Source organism: Aulostomus chinensis, chromosome 12 (genome assembly GCF_037954235.1).
Source record: "Aulostomus chinensis isolate RoL2024-O1b breed Wild chromosome 12, RoL_Achi_v1.0, whole genome shotgun sequence".
In the NCBI taxonomy this organism is placed as follows: Eukaryota; Metazoa; Chordata; class Actinopteri; order Syngnathiformes; family Aulostomidae; genus Aulostomus; species Aulostomus chinensis.
The window spans coordinates 17767721-17790143 of NC_141331.1; the positions used below are offsets into that span (position 1 = coordinate 17767721).

The 22423-nt window shown below is 43.4% G+C and overlaps 1 protein-coding gene across 2 annotated transcripts in view; it reads left to right on the forward strand.

Moving 5' to 3' along the window:
- Positions 1-7304: 7304 nt before the first annotated feature.
- The window catches only part of LOC147252324 (FERM, ARHGEF and pleckstrin domain-containing protein 1-like), a 60492-nt gene continuing 45373 nt past the window's right edge, over positions 7305-22423 (forward strand). The window contains exons 1-2 of one of the 2 annotated variants that reach the window (XM_086220596.1): positions 7305-7553; positions 11958-12164. In XM_086220596.1, the coding sequence (XP_086076722.1) occupies positions 11985-12164 (180 nt within the window). In that variant the 5' untranslated portion in view covers positions 7305-7553; positions 11958-11984. The remainder of the gene's footprint in view (positions 7554-11957; positions 12165-22423) is intronic. The other variant, XM_086220595.1, reaches the window with a different exon arrangement.

Here is a 22423-nt window from a genome sequence, read left to right on the forward strand (position 1 = left end):
AACCAAGTTCACAGCTGTTTTTTTTCCCCCGGGCTTCACTAACAGAGGGACACGTGAATCACTTTTGGAAGTAATCTGGATCAAAATCTAGTTTCCTGATCTTGAAGACTGTTCAGGATCAGCTGTATTTTTCTGGTTTCCCCTCCCAGAAATCATCTTGATGGTTTTCTGGATCTGTGAACCAGAAAAACTATTTTTGACACTCGGTAAGAAAATGTATGAACAAAGTTCGATGATGCCATGTTCATATTCTGTATTCACGCAGCCTCCTTAGCCTCATATTATTAATATTATTTTCATTGCAGGTGGCGATTTGAGTAACCATGGTGATGATAATCCCCAAAACAGTGAAAAAAAAATATCCCACAGGCCTTTGTTTAAAGACTCTTTACAAAAATCACACTACTTTTTAAGGTTTTTGGAGTTTGTGGTGATATGATGGGTGTTATGATGGGTGTTAACTGCGGTGGATGGAGCGCGTGACGTCATTGTTAGGGTGGGAGAGAGGCTGAAATTCCTCAGAACATTTTCTGTTTAAAAAGAGCCTCAATTTTCACTGTACAACACAATTTTGAGACCGTCCAAGCATCAGGAACCTCTATGAACCACCTTCCCCAGTCCCTTTGACTCCCACAGTAAACTGTAGGAGGACTATCAGGGAAAGAGGTCAGCGCTTTTGTTATGTCACCAAAGCTTTGTCATCTTTGACCTGACGATAAATTAACTTACACCATTTCCCTCAGGACGACCCCCCCCCCCCCCCCTTCATACAGTGCCAAAATTTTGACGTTAGCAGTTACTGTTTGGATGAAAAAAAGCTTTAGATCATGTGGGCTTTGCCCTGTTGTGTTTGTGTGACACAAGTGCTTCGTCATTATGGTCACCAATTGGCTGCTGAACGATCTCCATGGTAACATAACAGCTCTCAGGCGTGATATTAACAACTTGATTGAAACTGGAAGTCATGTCAAAAATAACGCACACAAAATAAAAGTTTTGACTCTTAGAAAATTCCCTTGAGGGACTTGCGAATTCATCAATAAATAAATCCACCAAGCAATTTGAACAAATGCAAAAAAAAGTTGAGCAAATGCACTCATCACAGCACAAAAATGAATGGAATGTCCAGATGTCCCAGTTTTCCACCCGCACTTTAATGCAGCTTGCGTTTGTGAATCCTTCTGGCCGCTGAGACAAGAAAAGAGTCTCAAAATTTCAGCACGCAAATGTAACCTGATCTGTGTCTGTCAGGCCTCAGCCTTCGTACGCAGAAGCTTTTTTATTACTTCCTAACATGATCAGATCTGTGAAACTGAAGTGAAAATCTGTATGCATGATGTGTTTGTTTTCAAATGTTTTTCATGTCTTCAGATTTTATTGTTCAAACCTATTTAAAAAAAAAATGTATATGATGGATTCTTAAGTTGTCAAACTTTGCAAATCCTTATTCCACCCAGTTGTGTAAACAGCGAGGAGTGGCCTTCTGGGAACTGCAGAGTGCAGATAGGGCCTCTGAGTGAATCATGACTCTTTCAAGCACTTATTTGATCACTGTCAAGAATACACCTCGAATTGGTCTTCGTAACATTAATAAAGACCCACTGGAAATGTGCTCTGCGCAGTTCCGTATCAGTATACCTGATGGGTGTCAGCCGATACTCTGCGTGCGACTTGATTGGACTCTGTATGTTCTGGTACACTGGGTGTGACCTTTTAACCCTATCAGGACCTCTAGTCCTCACGGGGACCGTAGACTGAGCCTAATGTGTCAAAATCTAATTTCTTAAATCTTGGTGAAGGTTAGGGATGCACTCATCTTCTCACCATCTGCTCATGGAAGGCTGGGGGAAGTTGCCTCATGTCTGGGAGCTCCAGGGACAGTCAGCAGGGAGCATTACTTTGTGGACCAAAAAAAAAAATTTTTTTTCATTTGTGTAAGAGTGAGTAAATGATGACAGAATTTTCAATTTTGGGTAAACAACCCCTTAAAGGTGTGATTGTAGGTTACAGGTTAAGATTAGGGTTAGACATGAATTAGTTTGGGTTAGGATCAAGATTAGGATCAACACTAGTCAATCTAATGTCCTAGCAAGGATAGCTGCGCGTGCCAGCGTGTGTGTCAACTGCCCCGAGCAGCTGAGGCGACCAAATGACCAGAATGAGGAGATCCAGACAGACGATGTTCAGCACATGGAATTTTCTTTATTTTATGTTCAACACATCATGCTCAGGGCAGCACGGTGGTGCAGTGGTCAGCACTGTGGCCTCACAGCAAGATGGTTCCGGGTTCGAGTCCCGGCTCAGGCACGGGATCTTTCTGTGTGGAGTTTACATGTTCTCCCCGTGTCTGCGTGGGTTCTCTCCGGGTACTCCGGCTTCCTCCCACCGTCCAAAAACATGCAATTGGGGACTAGGCTGATTGAATACTGACTGTGAGTGTGAATGGTTGTTCGTCTCTCTATGTCGGCCCTGCGATGGACTGGCGACCTGTCCAGGGTGAACCCCGCCTCTTGCCCGTTGACACTGGGATAGGCTCCAGCCCCCCCGCGACCCTTAATGTGTAGGAATAAGCGGAAGATGACGATGGATGGATGGGACATCATGCTCAGCGTCCTAACCCAACCAGATCCTCCTCCAAATGACCCGCTTAAATACTCCATCGGCACATATCATTCCATACACCCACCTAAACAAACAAAAAAATATTTACACAATCATCCCTCCCAAATATATATACACACACAATAAATAACCTCTGGACCCCCCCCCCCCCAAAAAAAAATACACATAATAATTTAAAAGTATTTGCATTTATACCCTGCAATCAAACTCCCCTCTACCTGCTCCTCTCTTGGTACCTCTCTTTCAGTCAAGCCGAACTAATAAAGTTGTCCGCACCTCTGGGGAAGGCTTTTGCCCGGACGCTGCCTGGGAGGAGGAGAAGTGCGGGAGTTAAGTTCCTGCTTCAAACAATACTTCATGTCAGTTTGCAACAGTGCCTCACTGGTCACTGGCTCTCTTCACTCTGCTGCAGGTGAACCTTGCCTGTAAAAGTTCGCATCTGATCCTGCAATCATCTCAACAATTTAAAACTGGCTGTGTGGGCATGTCTCATTTCCCCCTCATAAACGCCTGCCTCCCAATTAGTTCCAATGGCGTCAGCTGACTCATTACCAAAGTAACGGCAGCCCATCGTGGGGGTGGGGGTGGTGGTGGTGTGTTCAGACTTCATAGACTGGAGAAAATTAAAAATTTGAGCTCCTGCTGTAATGACCATGAGAGCAGCAGGGGTTACAGCAGGACATCAGGCAAGGATACAGTGAATGAATGTAAACGAATTTGTTTCAGCTGGCTGAAAAGCACTAGACAAAATTAACACACAAGATCCCATTCCTGCCTTTGGGATGAGTAGTTTGACAAACACACTACAGACATAAACAATCAAATATTATCAGATAAACTTGTAATTAAAAAAAAAAGTCTGCTGAGGTCCAACTGACATTTCCTGATGAATGTACAAAAATGTCCAGAGACAAGAAGCAGTTGGAGAGACTGTGAGGCTTCAACTGCAGTTTCAGGTTGCCAGACTGATACTAACTGCTTAGTTCACCCAAAATGATTCAAGTTGATCGGAGAGACACTTCTTGAACTCTGTGATAGAAATGTTTTGTTTACGGTGTCAAAAATGTGGAGAATACATTAAGTATTAAACAAGTCCCCATTAGAAAGGGCAATAGGAAGTCCTGCCTGTCACTAAAAGTGTCACTGAGTGAAATATGAGAGGTTTTTAATGTAAATATGACTTGCTGCATTATTAAAAAATATGTGTCAAGAGTGACATTTGTAGCCGTTAAGAGGAATTGATTAATATTGTGTATTTTGTTGAAAAGTGATTAAGATCTACTCCAACATTTAACAGGATTGTTTTTGGACGGCGCTTTGCCTTTGAGCCCAGTTTCAAGAAAATCAACAAGGTTTTTTTTTTTTCTGTCTTGATTGTTTTTCCGGATTGAAAACTTGGGGTAATAAATTAAAAGACTCACTCACAGGACTTTACAATGAAAATGCAAATGCAAAAAAAGGTAAAACCTACACTGATGTACTGTGACGTGATTATTCTTACAGATGCTCAAATAATTATTGCAACATATAGTGTCATCTTCTGCCTTGTAGAAAACAGCACTTGAAAATATTATATATATATCTATATATCTATATATATATATGGCAAAGCAAGGCAATTTTTTCGATAAATACATATATATGTAAACTAAACCTACTCTAAGAATGTTGGGGTGTTCAAGGGTCTCTTTGCCCTTCGGGGATCAATGTGAGGTTGACTCATGGTTTCATTCAGTTCTTACATAACAGATCACAAAGAACGCAGCACCAGATCTTGATTGCTTACATAACTAATCCAAAACAGCATTGTCTCTCCCCGGTTTCCTCTTTCTCACTGCAGCTCCGACCGGTTTCCGTGCTCCTCATCTTTACCTCAGTTCCAAGTCAGAGCCTCTAGAGGGCTTCTGAAGGTGCCAAGACATTGAGTGTGATTTGAAGTCCCACACACAACGAGGCGGAGGAGGACATCTCCTCCTGCCAGTGAGAAGGTAGGCGATGAGCAGACATGAAATATAGAAGACAAGCCAGGTTGCAGAGCTTGTGTTGTAGTCCCTGGATGCAGCTACATATTGTAGGTGGTGTGGAAGCCCCAGTCAAAGCCCCCAGGCCACCGAACAAGAAGAAACCAGCGACTGCAAAGCAATGTACATCCAGCAAGAGGGAGGAGATTGGTTATATGACAAGATAAAACAGACTCCTCGCAGAGTCATGAATGAGGTCTTGGTTCAGATTCAGACTGTTCCATGATGCGTAGCTCAGTTGTGGGATGATCCCCATATTGATGAGCATCACAGATGTATTTTGATGGCTTTTATAGACATGGAAGAAATGACCGTGTGTGTTAGACTCAGCCACGAACCTCTGGACTGTCTCAGGAGTGTCTTTGCAGAGACCTGCATCTCAGATCATGTCCGGTATGATAAATTCCTGTCCCAGCTGATCTGGTCCTGCTATGATCCAGCAATGCTCAACAGCAGCCGGTAGGATTAATATCACGATCGGTACTGTCTGACCTCGGATCGTCCCAGGACGGTCCCCTCTCTGCTCTCTGCGTGGGTCTGAAGTCGATCCCTTTAATTGCTTCGAGAAACGAGACATTTACTTTCTTGTTTATCTTATCACTGAGCTTCGGTATAACTCAGTTGATTAATATATCCTCTGTTCATATACACTATATATATCATCTGTGGGGGAAAAAAAAGAAAGCATTCGGCTTAATCCTGGCGCATTAACTCGAAACTAAAGATTAACAGTCCAAATGCCTTTATCGATGAGGACGTGTCAAAGTTAAAAGAGCTCCCAGGAAGACCCAGTAAGGCTGGAAACTGCTGAACTGTTCAACTTTGATTTGCCCTACTCAATACAGGCATTAAAATATAAACACTTGGCTCTGTGAAAGAGTCGCAGAAGTGAGCTTACTGCTCTCTGGCTTCTACCATTTAAGCTGACTTGGCTTCACACACACACCGCCTTGATCTAGAGACATTTTCCTTCAAAGGAAAATCTGTTTTTTCAATAACTATGAGAATAGGGACATTTTACATAAAAGAAGTTCAAGCAAATTTTAAGAAATGTCATCTACTCCTCGAATCTATAAAAATACAGAATCTGTAAATGCATTGTTTTTTTTTAACTTGAAAAGTTTAACCTCTTTTCTCCTCCTTGAGTGAAAACATGATACTGGGAGTTGTGCTCTTTAACATTCACCCCGCGCTTGTGCAAGTTGTATTCTGGCCTTGATTGAGACATTGAGAAATCACACTCGTACACATTAGCTTCTACTCAGAGTCGAGCCAAACACAGAAAAACTCCTCAGACCAAGGTGATAACAGCCCTCGGCTGTCTGTTCTTCCTTCAAACATCCACCTGAGAGAACAAGACATTTTTTTTAGGGGAGGTAAGCTATAATTTAAACATTTAAGTCCTACTAAGTGTGGAGACCAGCTGCCAGTGAGCTCAGTGTCAATTATCATCCCAGTGCATGTAAACACAAATTGCAGGATACCTTTGCTCAGCCAAAACATCTGTAATCTTGTTGGGTTTTTTTTGAACTGCCATTTAAAATGGAAGAGTAAAACAGAATGGGAATGAAAGCGAACACATTATTAACTGCTGCTTGTCTCTCAGTACCCCCCCCCCCCCCGCCCCCCAGGACCCTTGAGAAATGAAATCCTAAAGTAATCCCCATCTCAGGAACTACATGGTGCAATAGTATTTTTGCTAGTAAGTAGTTTTGCAGTCGTGTCCTCGAACAAAGCAAACTTGTGGCAGCTCCAGAGGATCCTGCTGCGATGCCTTAGTCAATCAGAGCACCCACATTTTGGTGATCGGTCGTGAATCAGAAACCACCTCATGATGAAAAAAAAACCCCACATTTTTGAGCAAGTGAATCAAATAATTATACCACACTGTACACTTCAGTATAGGCTACTCAAACATAGATATGTCAGTGGGTTCAAATAATTTGCGTAAAAATAATAAACATGCACGTACTTTTGCTCTGGACCGGTAATCATTCTTTAATATGTGAAGAATTATTTATTGTCTTTGGTTATTAAATTAAGAAACGCACATTTGAATTAAAGCAAACATCTTTGTCCACTTCCGTGTCGTGAAGGGTATTAAACGTTTGACACATTCTTTTTTTTTTTTTTTTGGTATTGTGAGATAATGTCAATAGCTGAGCAGGAAACGTCACGTACTGGGCACGGAGGAGCATGATGTCACATGTCTTTCACGCCATAATGACTGAGTCATATTCATGTTAATTATGTTTGTTTTCCCCCGCATGAGATTTGTTTTTTTTTTATTTCATATTTCCAAATAAAATCTTTACATGTGGCCTTCATAATTTGGGCTGCTCATTTTCATTTGAAGACGAAATGAAAAACTTTGAAATTTTGATGAAATTTGGAAAAGAACACTTTTTTCTGATGGAAATATAATTGAAATTAATTTAAGGATTTTTTTTCCCAGACCAGGTAATACAGCATTGTTAGCAATGTGCCAACTTATTATCATTTTTCGAAGAAATAATAATCATAAGAAGAAGAAGAAGACATAATTTAACAACGCTTATATTCTCGTTTGAAGGGTAGCATCTAGATGGTGGGTATACCCTCCACCACCGCTAGATGGTGCTGTAGCTCCGCCCATTCTCCGCTAGAGTGGAGGCGCTGCACTTCCTTCATTGTGTGAGTGAAGGCACCGGGAGTGAATCCGCCGCACGGTGGTTCAGCGTAATCCCGTCCTTCCCCGGCACTCGCAGTCAGTCGTCCGCCATGGCGACCGCAAAAAGTCTCCTCTCCGGTACGAACCGCATCTAGAACTCTACCGTTCGTCTTTTCTCCACTCCGGCTGGACCAGGACACAACCTTCACTCATCTTCTGGATCCATCGGACATACACTTCGAACAACAAAAAAAAAAGGGGTAAGAAACGTGCAGCCAAGTCGTGCCTGCTTTGAAGGGAAGTGATTCAACTTGTTTGAGGAGATTAGGGTTAAATCCCGCGGTGTTGGTGGGTGATCCTGCGGGTTCTACGGGGAGGGATATATCGATCAGCCGGTTGGGAGAACCCAGTTAACTCATGTGTGCACATACTTGCATGGATGTGCGCAGGGCGCTGCGGTAGCCGCAATGCTTCATGCTTGAAAATGCGTGAGGGCAAATGTGCGTTTATACCTGCTGCCACAGTTTGCAGAGGCTGTTCAGGTGAGTGCATGAATGTCACATGTACTAGCAGCTAATGTACTGAGGATTACAGCCGGCTGCTCTATTAACCTACATTACAGTCATGGTGTGAAGGCAGCCTGTAAGGAGGGAGCTGACTGATGGATTTCACCCTCTCCTGCACTATTTTGCTCAATTATCATGCAAGCTGATTCTCAGGACGGCAGCCGAGGTCTGGTTCCAGCAGATCTTGTTAGTGCTCTTTTTTTTCTTTTCCTTTTTCTCACAGGGAGCAGGTTACCCAATAATCCAGTTGGGACTTCTTGTGATTCAAAGCCACACCCAGGTATCAGTGTCTGGAGGATTGTGTTGCAGAGGATATTGAGCTCTTGTGTTGTTGTGTTGCAGCTTGGCACAGGTAGACAGCTGGTTGTATCAGCCTCTGGCCATTCAGCTGTCACTAAAGGATTCCAGCTGTGCAGGGTTGGATCTCACTGAGGGGCCCTTGTGTGCCCCTACACACAGAGGAACCACTGTCACAGCCCCGGAGACTCTGTAAGCCAGTTTTTACAGCTCCATGTTACACACTTGTGGGGAATTTCAAGCAAACACGTTCAAAGGCAGGGTGATTTACCCTGGGAAACACCCGGGGGTCTGTAAAAGCCCCCCTGGTATTGTATACTGGAGGGTTATGCTTCATGTCACACTCGCTGGTGAGTGTTTGGTGCGTTTGTCTGGATGTGAGTTACCTATTCAGAGGAGCACGCAGACCTTGACTCATGACTGGTTGATTCATGGTTCCTGGTGCAGGGGAGGGTGCACGTCGGCTCAAATAATCACTCCTTCCCTGCCCTCAGTCTCACTGCTGTGTTGTTTGGAGAGTGTCTGGTTACGTGCATGCATACACAGGTTATAAATGCCATGAATTTACAGACGCCACGGGAAACACTTACCAATAATCCAGGCAGGGTCCCGGGGTGATGATGACGATGGCGGTGTGAGGGGGTTTCACTGACAAACATGCCATCATCCATTTCTGCCCCTGGTGACTGCATTAAGTCTGGTTTCCATGAGCCAGAGGCAGTGTTTGCCTGTACTTTAGCTGAAAAAGCCAACATCTCACACCCACTGCTCTGTGTTGACACTGCAGACAGGTGCAAATGTTGACAACATGCAGTCACGAATTCACTGTCAAGAACTAAAACAGTAACATAGTCAAGTTCAGGTTGATGACTGTTTTTTTCCTAAAGAAGTAGTGTGTAGGATTCAGACATCTAGCAGTGAACTTGGGTTCATTCACATGTGATCCTATGTTGGAACCAGCAACGACTGACTCAGAATCAAAGATCCTTACAGGTGAAGAACTTTCATAAAGTACAGTTGAACAGAAAACATCTATGTGGGTATGGTATTGATTTAGCCTTGTGGCTAACAGGTCGACGTCTGGGCTGCAGCAACATTCCTTTACTGTAATGTGACCAGGATGGCACAGCCTGCTGTTTATGACCGTGCTTGTCCATCATCCAACCAGAAACAACTCAGAGAACACATACCACTGCCGAGGCCATCTTTTGGCCACTGGCTCTTTCATGTTCCAGGCTGGAAGCAGTGATGGGCTGCGTCCTGGGCCGTGGCTTTCACATCTGTAGTGAGTAGCTCGCTGCAGTAGCATCTGTTGGGGCTGTAGTCCCGCTCGAGGGTCCGCTCACTGCAGTAGCACCAATGAGGACTGTGGTCCCAGCCTTGTGTGTGCTTGGTGTGATACGTTCTATTTGGGCAGGAGCACATCGAGACTTGAGTCCAGACTCGACCACAGTGACACTGTTTCGTCTTCACCCTAACCCTAACCTCTGTGAGGATATTGGTTGTTGTGGTCCCGGTGACGGATGAATGGCTGCATTCATTAGCTGCTTGGAAAAGTTATACTGTGGTGAAGAAACGGGGAACACGCTTGACTGGCTTGTTCAGAGAGGATGTAGCTTATCAAAATATTTAAGAGCACAACAACATGATGGTGGTAACATTCAATGGAGCTGGTTTGTACCCTCTGGGCCACTGTAGATGTAATGTGGTGGACTCTGGACGTAGAGTTTCTCCTTATGTAGATACAACAAAACGTGGTTTACATAATGGAAGTCTTCTATGACTGTTATATGCTGTTCTTTGATTAATCCAGATAAGGACGCAATAGGAGATTTATTGGCCTCCGACCTAAATAAATTCTGGTATTTGGGAATTGGAACCAAAAAAATCAAACTGGCTGTTAAACACACTCCCTGAGTTAGTAGTGCTGGCATAAATAGTCAGTTCAATGAGTTGAACTCCAAAAATCCATGATCAATAACCATATTTGGACATTTATCTATCAGGATGGACACACTGATAGATATGCATATATAATTTCATTTTCGTAGTAATTTTCAAATTCACAAAAATGTCATCATCTTGGTCTGTTCTTTGATCAAAACAAGCTCATTCATCATCTTGTTCTCTGGGGGGAAATTTCACATCCATCCCTCAAATCCACTCCGACTACAATCTGCAGTGTTGTAGGAAACTTGTTTTATGTGCACATCCTACGCACGGAGCGGAATGTCATTGGGAATATTCTCCTTTAGAAATGCCTTGTTCAACTTCCAGCTGAACCTTGGCACCAGTCGTCTACCTCTGTGGCGTCTGAACAACTGCCCACTCGCCTCAACACCCTGACCAGCCGCTCAGAGAGATCTTGGGATGACATCAGCCGGCTGGAATGTGCAATGAAGTGAGAATTAAGCAGGACAGCAGGGCCTTGGGCGATCTGGCTGTGGAGACGTGGGGGTGGATAGTGGCCTGCTCATGTGTCAACCTGGCATGAATGAGTCCCCATAAACAAGGTTCTTCACCTGGGACAAACACAGACTTCTCTCTGCAAATTATTCCACATTCTGCACCTCAGTTTAGATTTGAATATCAGATACACACAATCCCCAAAGCATCCAGCTAGGTATTCTATTCAAGTCTGGTTTAGATTCTTGTAGCCACAGCTGGATCCAAATAGATTGCCTTAGGGATGGTGTATTTTTGTAGGCCAACCCAGAAATTAGCATCACCATGGTTTCCCCTGACCAAAAACCAATGGGATTTTATTGGATTATTGCACAAAATAAGATCTGTTGCAAACAAAATTTTATGAGTTCTGTTTAGCAAGATAATCCCCACAAATTAACATCGCTTTTCTGATTTTTGCTGCGTAAATCCAATCCTTAACTCCTTTTATGCTACGCAACAAATCACACTACGGTCGTATGAAACGAAGTCACCACAAACGTTCTGTTAGTTGCACGATGATGTCGTTCGTCTTGTTGAGCCACTGCTTAGTGCCTTTTAAGATGCGTTAAAGCTTCAAAATTCACAAGTGCTGTATTTACTTGTGTGTTTTGTTCCATAGAATAAAGGCATTTAACTGAAAACTCATTTTAACATCCCATCAACTTTGAGACAAGGGAACCAGACAGTCAGCAATACGAACTTAATTCTGGATTTTCCGACACCTTCCTCCGCCACTCTACAGATCAAGTACGGCACATTGCTTATGTAAAGCATCTAAATCTTGATAAAGATGGACATCGACAATGTTGGGACCACGTAACCTCCAATCATGTAGGCCGTCTCAACGTCAAGTGGACACAATTTGTTCCACTTTTGGTGGCTGACGACATGCCAGTACTTGTCAGACCTGCCTGGCCAGTCCGACCGGGCGTCTGTTTCTCTTTCACCCCTTTTAGACTTAACGGATCAATCGTATTCCATTGACTCTTTGATTTTTTAAAGTCTTGCCTCATTATTCTTTGTCAAATCAAATTAAGGCTGCCTGATTTGTGCTGTGATGCCAGGAACATTCTTGAATCTTTTTTTCTTCCCACTAATTGGTTCTCCAATGGCCAACAATTAAACATCATTAGTGTAAAGTGCAAATACAGCAATTGCAATTACTGTTAATGTGACAAAGGAAGGTTATGTGGTCTGTCCTCCGCCCGTGAGTCATCATATGTTTACCTACAACACCACTGATGCTGTGTTCTTCAAAGGTAGATCATTTGCCTCTTCAGTTGTACTGCTTCGTGTTCACAGAGCGCTTGTTTGCATGTTTGTCTTGACTTCTGTGACATGGCGTCTCTGCAGGGTGGGCCAGCAGCAGTGCAGTGCACCATGGCAGAGCCAGACCCAGAGCCCGTGGCCTCTAGAGCAGGACAGCGTCTTGGAGCCCCGGAGACTGTTGGCATCAGTACATTGGACCCCGGCCACAGACCCCCGGCCATGCCGCCTGGACGACATGTCACCATCAGGGTCCGTATGTTGGACGACACAGAGGAGCTCTTTGACATCTCGGTGAGTTGTGAATGGTCTCCTTGCCCTGGCACTTTTCTTGATGGGAATACTAATGTGGGAATTTTACTCAGACCAGGAATCTGTTCCTGTTTTCATCCTTGCAGCAACAGTCTTGTAACAGGTTGGCATGGCAACTGCAAGATATTAATTTGCTGAATTCATGGATGAATATGGAAAGATCTTATTAATCGTGTCAGGATTCTTCCAGTTTATGGTTCTTTTTTTCTCTTCTTTCCTCCCATACTGTCTCAACTGCTATTCCTCTGTAACCTGCCTGCAATGTCTTTGATAATCTTTGAAAACCGCAGACAACAACGTAATTCCCTTTTGGCCTACTGGTATATCGAGGACATGAAGGAACCTGCTGAGCTCTCTTTGGTGGTGGCTGGTGGCTGATCATCAGTAGTTGTGGATACTCAGATTACGTAAAAATGGAGCCCAAATGATATGTTGATTGTAAAATGTTCAGTTCGCTGAGATATTCCAGCTAAAAACCTGTTGGGAATGTTTTCCTTTTTTTTCTTTTGCAAATGGATTCGATTTGCAATATTCTATTGTCCTCTTGTTACCAAGAATCGCCACTAAAAGGTCAAATGCACTCGGGAATTTCTCCCTCTATCAAATAATAATCATAAACATAGAGTATATGCAGTCATCTGTATTGTAGACCATTGTCATCCAAAAACCTCTGAGAACGCATGAATGAGACATAATGAGCACTGTCATAACACAGGCACTGTAGTTTATTTTGAGTCAAAGCCACATGCGTTGTTCTACTTGCTGTAAATCCTCACTAGTTTCCCTCAGCAGGTGAAAATGGCCCCTGACACATGAACGCCTACTCCTGCCAGAGTAATGTTTGCTTAGTGCCCAGCTGTTCATGCACATTATGTGTGATCCAAAAGTTAATGTCTTAATGGAGAAGTAATGGGCTGAGAGGGCCACTGACATGGTGTATAAGTCAGACGTTATTCCTTAAGGTGTGTTCGTAGGATTTGTTGAAGGTAAGAAAAACGTACAATAACCGAAAACTGATTCGTACCTGATCTGAACTAAGAGAGCTTCAGTGTAACCAGCGGATATCCATGTCAAGACTTCCTTGTTCCGTCTGCTGCTCGTCGTTTAATCGTTGCATCTTCGAGCAACTTGAGACGAATATGAGCAGGTTGTGTCAAAAGTCGCCCTTTTACATTCAGGTAACAGTGTCAAACCCCTGCAGTGGCTTTGTTAAATTGTCAGACATTTTTCCAACCTTGCATTCTGTCTCTTTAGCATTCCACATGGACTGTTGATATGGACGTAACCGAGGCCCACTCAAAGCTGATTTTGGGAAAATGGAAAGCAAAATCGTCCCTGTCCCGACATTTTCTCCCTTGTCTAAAGATTCTGTTTTTGTATGCAGAATCTTTTTAGAGCTTGCTGTGTTTATTACTCAAGGCAGTTATTTTAGCCATTGAACTACTGTCATTGTCCCAGTGAAAGCCATGGTGTGAAATAATCGATTTATTGATGGAAATAGACCATCCTCTGGAACAGTAGGTGGTGGTATGTTCTCTTACAGCTGGTTGCATGCTAATTTTGCATCATAACATACAACAAGTTTGCAAATAGTGTCCCTGTCAAAGGGGGGGGGGGGGGGGGGCGCTCATATTCAAAGACTATTATGCCATTTCTCCTCAACTGTCCAGAAATGTGTTGTTTGACTTCCTGGTTAAATCTGACGGAACCTGCAGAACGTTTACGCTAATTTGAGGCTGATTGAAGCGTATCCATGTCACGTTAAATCGATCCCCAACCACATTTTGTAAGTATGTTAGTTGTCTAAAAAGAACTCGACATAGTACGGTTCAGGGCACGCTACCATGTAATTTAAAAATCCAGTTTTAGTCAAAGTAACACAACAAAGACATTTTTCTCGGAGGAACACAGGAAGGAGCTGCGCTAGTTTGGTCAGGATAAAATAATCCCTTACAAATGAGCCTTTTAAACTGAAGGGATAATCTTGACATATACACCGCAGTTAACCCCTACATTCCACAGAGCTTGTGTTGTTTTGGTAAGGTGTCCTCGGACTTTGATTTAATGGCAGACACTTAGGGTGGAGTAAGTGAAAAGACTGTTATTTGACTGGGAATAGAAGAACCAGCGATGTTCCGTTCCCACAAGCCTCCCTGCTTAGAACAGAGGAGTGAGATGTGAAGTTAAGTAGGGGAAAGTGGCAGCGCAGAAAGGTCGGCAGGCGTCTGGTTGAGTGTGCATCGTGGGGTTGTTGTGTCCTCATGGATGTTTCCTGCAGCATTTGGGTAAATGTTGTTCCTAAAGCTGCCAGTGTGATAAGCTCCCTGTGCATGACTGCTAATCTCTCTAGCTGTCCATTATAGTGGGTTCTCTCGATTCTCACAGTGAGATCCCATCAGATTACCCTCATTTACACATTTAGTCCTATTTTGACCGCTCAAGCACACCGACAAGCCCAGCATTGTAGAGACTGTGTGGGCGTCTGCGTGTGCACCTGCTATTTTAGTGCAATATCTGGTCATCAGCGCTGCACAAAAGGTTATTAGTAGTTAATACTTGGTATTTTGTTTTTCAGCCTGATTTGTATGGATGGACATTGTCTGCAGATGCTTGCAGGTAGAGAATCAAATCAACTATGAGCATGGAGGTATCAATTGAAAGCACATCTGGGACCAAACTGTTTTTGCGCTCATTCGAATGAACCTCCTTCCTCCTTCTCATGCTTTTCCTCCCAGCTGTGTACCATTCGCTGGTTACCAAAATACCACAGAGTGAGTATCAAGGCCAGGAAATGACTAGAGCTGCTCCTTAATTATCAGTTAAACGTTAGTCAATGGGAAGAATCTTAGTTGGCTAAGTTTTGATTGGTTGGGCAGTGGCCGGGCATCAAAGAAATCCTCAGGTGTGCTCCTGGACAGGCATTTCTGCGCTCAGAGCCGAAATCCTCCACGGTGCCAATGATTTTCTACCAGTGGACGCTGTTCTGTGTCTTGGTGTGAAACACTATGAGCCTTATCACAGAGATTAATGATACATGTATCACAGCTGATCATCTATCCATGTTCAGAGGCAACAGGCAGCGCAAAGCGGACCGCTCATGGACCTGTATCTGCAGTCATTAGTGTGCTTGAGAGAGGGAGAGTGGGGAAATATCATCCATCCATCTTTAACTGCTTATCTGAGTTGGTTCGGGGAGGTAGGAGCTCCAGCAGGGAAACCCTGTCTTCACTTTTCCTAGCCACATCGACTAGCTCTGACTTGGGGATCCCGAGGCATTTCCAGGCAAGCATGGACATATAGTCCCTCCCCCTGGACCTTAGTCTCCCCAGCAGCCTCCTCCCCGTCGGACCTGCCTGGAACCCCTCCATTGGGAGGCGTCCAAGTGGCATCTCAAATGGATGCCTGAACCACCTCAGCTGGTTTGTAATCTCGTCCTTTTGGTCATAACTGAAGGAGTGAAGGCCCAGAAATCAAGAGCTTTGCCTTCTGCTTCAGTTTTCTTCTGATCACAATGATCCTGTAAAGCGAACGCTAAAGTCTGATACTCCAGCAGTCTTTTCTTTTTTTTGATGTCCGTCTGACATTTTAAGGGAGCTATACCCTCAAAGATTATTCCGCCAAATTTTTTGCAACACCAGAATCGAATACAGCTTCGGCCAGTCAGTTTCTTTAAAGCCTGTTCCCCAACTTGCTTTTTATATAGACACCATCTCTGGAATAAGGGAGCTTTTGTTTATGTTCTGCCAAAACAAATATGATACTAAATTAGCAAGGTCAGGGTGGTGTAGCTATAACCTGCCCCCAACCTGCATAAATATTTCATAGAAGCTCTATTCAGTCAGTTTGACACACATTATGTATCAAAAAATACAATGTAAGAGAAGATTTTTGTCTTTCTTCAGTTGCGACTGTCATATTATCCGGTTTCAACCCAAATATCTCAAATGATTGAGTTCAAGTGGGTACAAAAAAAAAACAACCCTCAGATCCTGCTGATAATAATTTCCCTGCAGCAGTGAATCGGGACGACTGCACGGTCTATAAAGTGCCTCTCAAGTAATTATCCGGCCTTTTATTTTCCAAGCAGCATGTACAGTGTTGTTTGAGTTCATCCCATGATTTTATAGTCAAAGTGACTCGAGGCACAAATTTGAACGTGTTACTTTAAAAAAAAAAAAAAAGGAAAAGAAAAGAAACAACAACAGCCTCTTCCTTGTAAATTCTACTGAAGGCTTCAGCTCCTGTTGGTCTGGTTCAGCAGGGTTTCCTGATGGGTTTCAGACGATGTCGAAACAAAGAGCCATCTAGTGGGTCACTGTGGCCTAATTTATGGTGAATATGTGAATGTGTGGCACTTACAAAAAAAATAATAAAATTGCACATTTTTGTTTTCACTGACTTATTTGAGAATGAAAAATATTTGGTCTATTTTGCTGCAGCCCAGCAAAGCAGGAAATCCAGATGTCGGGGCTGGCTCGTCCTCAGGCTGAGAGAGAGAGAGAGGGACTGGCGTTGTCTGTGCTGATGTTTTGATGTTTATGTGCACTGATGGCTGGTTGAAGTTGCTTGTGAAGAATGTGATAGTGGTGTGGATGGGGGGTGGGGGGGCGGCGGCGGCGATGAGGACGGAACAGAGTGCTGTCAGAGACAAAAGCGGTCGGGCCTCATAGGCTAGAACGCAACTTAACATGTCAGTGTGATGTTAATAACGCAGGAGAAAAATCTCTCTCATGTTGCACAATGATTCATTTCTAGCCATAAAGAGCCATTGATGACGCCAGTGTGTCCTCTCCAACCCAGCCATGGCTTTGTCCTTTATCGTCTCAGACTCTTTAATTACACACCCTTTCATCTCTTGACGTTTTCATTTCCTTTCGGTAAGATATGTGAAGAGATTTGTTTTCCCCAGAACAATCTCATTAGACTATACAATATATTACTTTTCGCTTTCTAAATCACTTATTAAGTCAACAGCACTTTAGAGTACAGGCAGAAGTGAAACCAATTTTTTTTTTTTTTTTTTTGGTGACGTTATTGAAAAGTGACACCAGACACAAAGTCTCCTCAGTGGAATAGAGGTCCTGGATCTAGAGGTCCCATTTAGTTCTTCCTGTCTTGATGTTTCAGAAGATCAAGAGAGATTTAAAATTAGGTCCAAGTCAAACGGAGTGCAGATTAATCGCGATCATCTGCCTCGAAAGATCCCAGGAAAACAGAGAAAAATGCAAAGGTACAAGACCGTAGGCATTAGGACCGATCACCTCCATTCATCATTGCAAACAATGTTTATAACCCAACATTCTTTAAAATAATTAGATTGTCTCACCAGCTGGCCATTTTTGTAACTGGCCAACTTGCCAGTGATGTCAGTTAATTCAAACAACTATATAAAATTAAAATATTTAATATTTCTCATCAGAAAGGGAAATAATATCTTGGAGGCAGGTTCCGCTCAGAAGTCAGGCTTAATCAATCAAACTTTATTTATCTAGCTCTTTTCATACTGTGTCGTAGCATGAAGCGCTTCAGGAAACCATGTACGGAGACGGAAACGGACAGTGTTGTCATGAAAACGACAGACTGTTTAGTATTCCTAAATGTATAAAATGGCCGAAAGTGACGGGTTCAGTTATTACCATGGTAATGCTGTATTTTACAAATCAGATACGCACCTGATACACTGTTGGATTATGGGTAACGCAGTACGTACCTGTGAGATTGTGATTAAAACAGGTTTTTCAACAGACAGCAAACCCGAGGCTCTTCCAGCAGCAGATCCCATGGTTTCATGTCCTGCTAGCTTGTGGTGAGTCAACCTCAGGTGGTTACTACAGTAAGGTCAGTCATCAACTCTTCTCAGCGGAACGTGAGCGGGATTTTCACTTTTGGAACCTCCCTGTTGAGTTCTGTTGTTTGTTCCAAGTCAGCTGTATTGTTGGGGGGCGTTGATATGCTCAGCAGCATCTTTCGATCAGCGAGTTCAGATTACAAATGAGGGGATAAAGACGTGTTTGGACGCCCTCCCCGGCTTTGTTTGTATTCACTTCATGTTATCTCGTAATCCATCATTAGAGCGTATAACACTCTCCCTTCATTACTCAATAGAAGCTTCTGGAATATATAAGCTCCTCTTCCTGATACTGGCCACACAGCATGTCTGAGTTGACCCGTTGATTCATAATACTATTAGGTTCAGAGTTCATGTGACGGCGTGTAATTCATCCCATACTGAGAATGTGAACTCCGTGCACCATTCCAGGCTTGCGAGAACCAGCTAACATTCAACCTATTTTTGGACATAGAAGAAGTATCTGATGTGCGCACCCCCCACCCCACTAACACACACACACACACACACACACACACACACACACACACACACACACACACACACACACACACACACACACACGACCCTCCTCATTCCCATGACCAAATCATGCTTACAGGCAGAAAGTGAGCAGAGAAACCAGGGCAACAGGGGCCACCCAGGCTAAAGAGGGCTGCTCTACAAAAGGAAGGACCTGCAAGCTTAGAGCAGGGCTCTCACACCAGTCTAGTATCATCCTACCCAGCCATTGTGATGAGCTGCAATTAGAGCAGCTTCAGTGTGCCTCGTTGTTAGCTGAACGCTCTGGACTTAATGAGCAGAAACATCACGAGGGGCTTAGTTCACTCCAACAAGATGGTTGTTCAGTGGAGGTGTTTCTGCAGGTGCCGCTGGGACCTGTTGATCAGAGCCGGGTAGTAAAGGTACACAATCATCAGATATATAAGTTCCTCCTCCATTCCCAAATTCCCTAATTAATTGGATTTGTTAATGCTTATTAACTGATGAATAATATTCTACATTTTTTTCCCCCTCAGCATGAAATATTTGTTCTCTAAAACTGCAATGATGATTAGAAGTGTGGGCAGACACAAAGGAGCTAATACAGATAGCACACTGTGCATATGAGAGCTGATATTAACATTAAAAAACAAAGAAGAAATCTAATTATTTATGAATGCACTGGGCAAGCATAGAGATCTGGATATCTTCATGTAGTATTTAATAAGAATGACATTACAATTTAAGATCAACTCACATGCGCGAAAGCTTAAAAAAAAGGCCCTCTTTATTCAAGGCATAGACGTGTCTCCAGTTGACATGATGTGTTTATAGTGGACTGGTCCCATCATTGACTCCAACCATCGTCTCAAATGAATCCACAAAGAAAAAAATGTACTTTGAATAGAAGTCATATTGACTGAAATGCCAATCAAGTGTTTAACACCGCAGACATCAGAGACGCGGCCGAATCAGCTGATTCAGGAGAGGCACTTAGAGGTTTATTCTCAAAGGCCGCAACTGCTGTCGCCTCAAGTTGATCATAATCGGAGGCTCTGGATGATGTTTGTTTTTGTGCGTGTCAGAATTTTGAAAAACACATCACCTTAGAATCATGTAAGTTCCCATCCATCCATCCATCCGTTTTCTACCGATTATCCTGTTAAGGGTTGCGAGGGGGCCAGCGTTTTGGTTCTTGCATTTAAAAGTTACATAGTGAGAGGAAGACTAGTTTTCCTACATTCTAACAACAACAACAACAACAAAAATAATGTGTACAACCTTAAAACTGTGCCCGTGAGGCAACATGAACACATTTTGGTTTTCGACTGTTGGTTTCGGATTAGGAAATTGTAATTTTTCTCATAAATTTTACAGACCCCACTTAGCGGGGTACGAATTAAATCAGTCCAAATAATTGCCCAAATTCTTATTTATTCAGTTTTTACCAATTTAAATCATATGAATGTTGACTGGCAGTTTGGCTTTTCAGAAAGATTAAAAATACTGTGTTTTGAACAGTTCTTTTTTTTTTCTGATCTGTACAAAGCAGTACGAAGAGCTTTGCAACCAACACAGATAGGCGTGGCGAGTTCACATGTACGTTGAAGGAGAACATGGTCTGCAACATGGCCTCTGCATGGTGAGACACGTCGGCATTGAAATTCAAGCCACATAATATGTGTGCTCATTACCGACTACCAAAGGTTCTCAGCATCTCGTGTGTCATGTTGTGTGTTTCCCAATATGAGATGTTGCCTCTGTGCGGAAGAGACGCAGCTCAGACGACAAGTCTTGGAGCAGTGTGTTAAATCCTGTTAAACTCTGAGCTGTGCCGGCGACACGCTCTGCTTCCCCACCCTTACAGCGCTCCAGGGGGAGAACTGACAGAGTTGGTGGTTGAATGGTTCGGGTACAGAGGATTTGATTTGCTGCTGATAATTCTTGATGAGCTTTCACTAGCCAAATATGTACACAAAGTGGATTTGATTGGCTGTTACAGTATACGGGACAAGGCAGCCCAGAGCCACAAATCCAACTGCCTTTTAAACCATGTCAATGAGTTTTCTAAACCCATTATCATCTCTTGCCATTCTCTTATATTACTAATAGCGGTATGATCTATCTAGACTGTGGTAGACGGTCAGTGTGGCTGTCACGGTGAATGAATTTTAAAGGCTAACATTGTAAAGGTGTGGGAGATGCGAGGTTTGGCTTCACACGGAGTTGTGAAGGAACAGATTGTTAAAGACAGTGTGCAGAGATAAATGGCGCCTCTGATTTTATCTCCCACGTCACCCGAGAAAGTGTTTGCAGCTTGACTGGGGAGAGTATGAGAGACGGGCCTTGGAACAGAGAGAGAGAGGAAGCTGGATATTACTGGCATTCAAGCAACTGATGTTTGTCACTTGTCTGTTCCGCTAATATATTACATTTGTTCACTTGGGGATGTCTGAAAATAGAAACACATCTTGTTTCTGTTCTTGAAGACATTTGTCCCAACAGTATTGCTCCAAATCTGTTTGTTCTCTTAGAAAACATGCAGCTTCTTTACATGGCCTTCTGCCACGCAAAACCCCCTCCCCCGCCCCACCTCACCTCCCACCCCTCAAGAGATGAGCTTGTCTTTCATATATAAGATGAGCTTGTATTTCGTATACAAGCTCTTCTTCGAAAAGGCCACGTAGAATCATGCTGCCCTATGTGTGGGTTGCCATGGCTACACATAGAGGTGGGTGAGGAGCGTCTGAGCCGGTTGCTGTGCTGCAGAGTTCTGTCTTCCACTGATATGCCAGGCAAAGGGGGGGGGGGGGGGGGCAGAGCATTAATGTGAGGCTACTGCGCTAGCATGGGGATACGCTGCTGCACACCAATTACTGCTGACATATTCTGAGACAGTCTGTCTGCGGGTCTCCTATGGAATCACTCTCAAGTCAGATCCACCGTCAAGACACGATTTAAGTCGCCGCAAGGCACGTAACTCAAGGGGGCCCTGCTGTGCTCCCTATTTAGTCATACAAATGTATCACCATATAAGATGTTCATATCAAATGTGGGTAAAGTTTCATATAAAGAGGTACGTGCAGGATTCGGACTGCTTATTTTTATTGCTTTATTCTTTTCTTCTACTTTCATGTCAGACATGAGCAACATTTTTACACGTAGCAGAGAGACTCGCCTTGTCAGCCAGTCTGTCTGCTCAAGGCTGCCTGTTAAGTTTTTGGAGGTTGCTCACTCCGGAAAAAAGCTAAAACAGCTTGTTTTAGAGAACTGAACTGAGGGGCTGCATAAGGGACCAGTATAAATAGATACATAAGTGTGAGTCATGCCAAGCTACTCTAGGGGAATCCCTGAATAAATATATGGATAGGAATGGGCACGATAGGTCCCCGCTCGCAGGTGATTCCATGCTTGGGTCTGTGGAACAAACGTTGCTATAGCACAGCCAGGGTTAGATCACCAGCCAGCAGGACCAGTAAGTTTCTAATTACGCCGGTGCACAGTGTGTTGCACCAGCTGTGATTTTCAAGCCATATTTTCCTGTGACAAGTATCGCTTCAGTCAGAGCGGTGGGTATCCTTAGATTTGGGCATATTTTTGATAAGTTCTGATTTTGTTACTAAATTCGTAAAAATGATTGTTTAAATCACACATGGTGCTGAAACTTGTCATGTCCTTACTGCCCAGTAGACATAAACACAAACATCGCCGGTCTGTCCTCACTAAAGTGTTTTTTGCCTTGCGACTCTCGCCTGTTGACAAGCTGCAGTTGCAGAAGTAACGCGCATTTGCGGTGTGACGGTTGCGTCGGCAGGCTCGGCACAAGGCTGACAGCTGTTTTTCGGCGAGTCTTATGTTAAGCGCGAACAATTTTTTTTCATGTTTTAAATGTATCTTTTTGGTTGCTGAA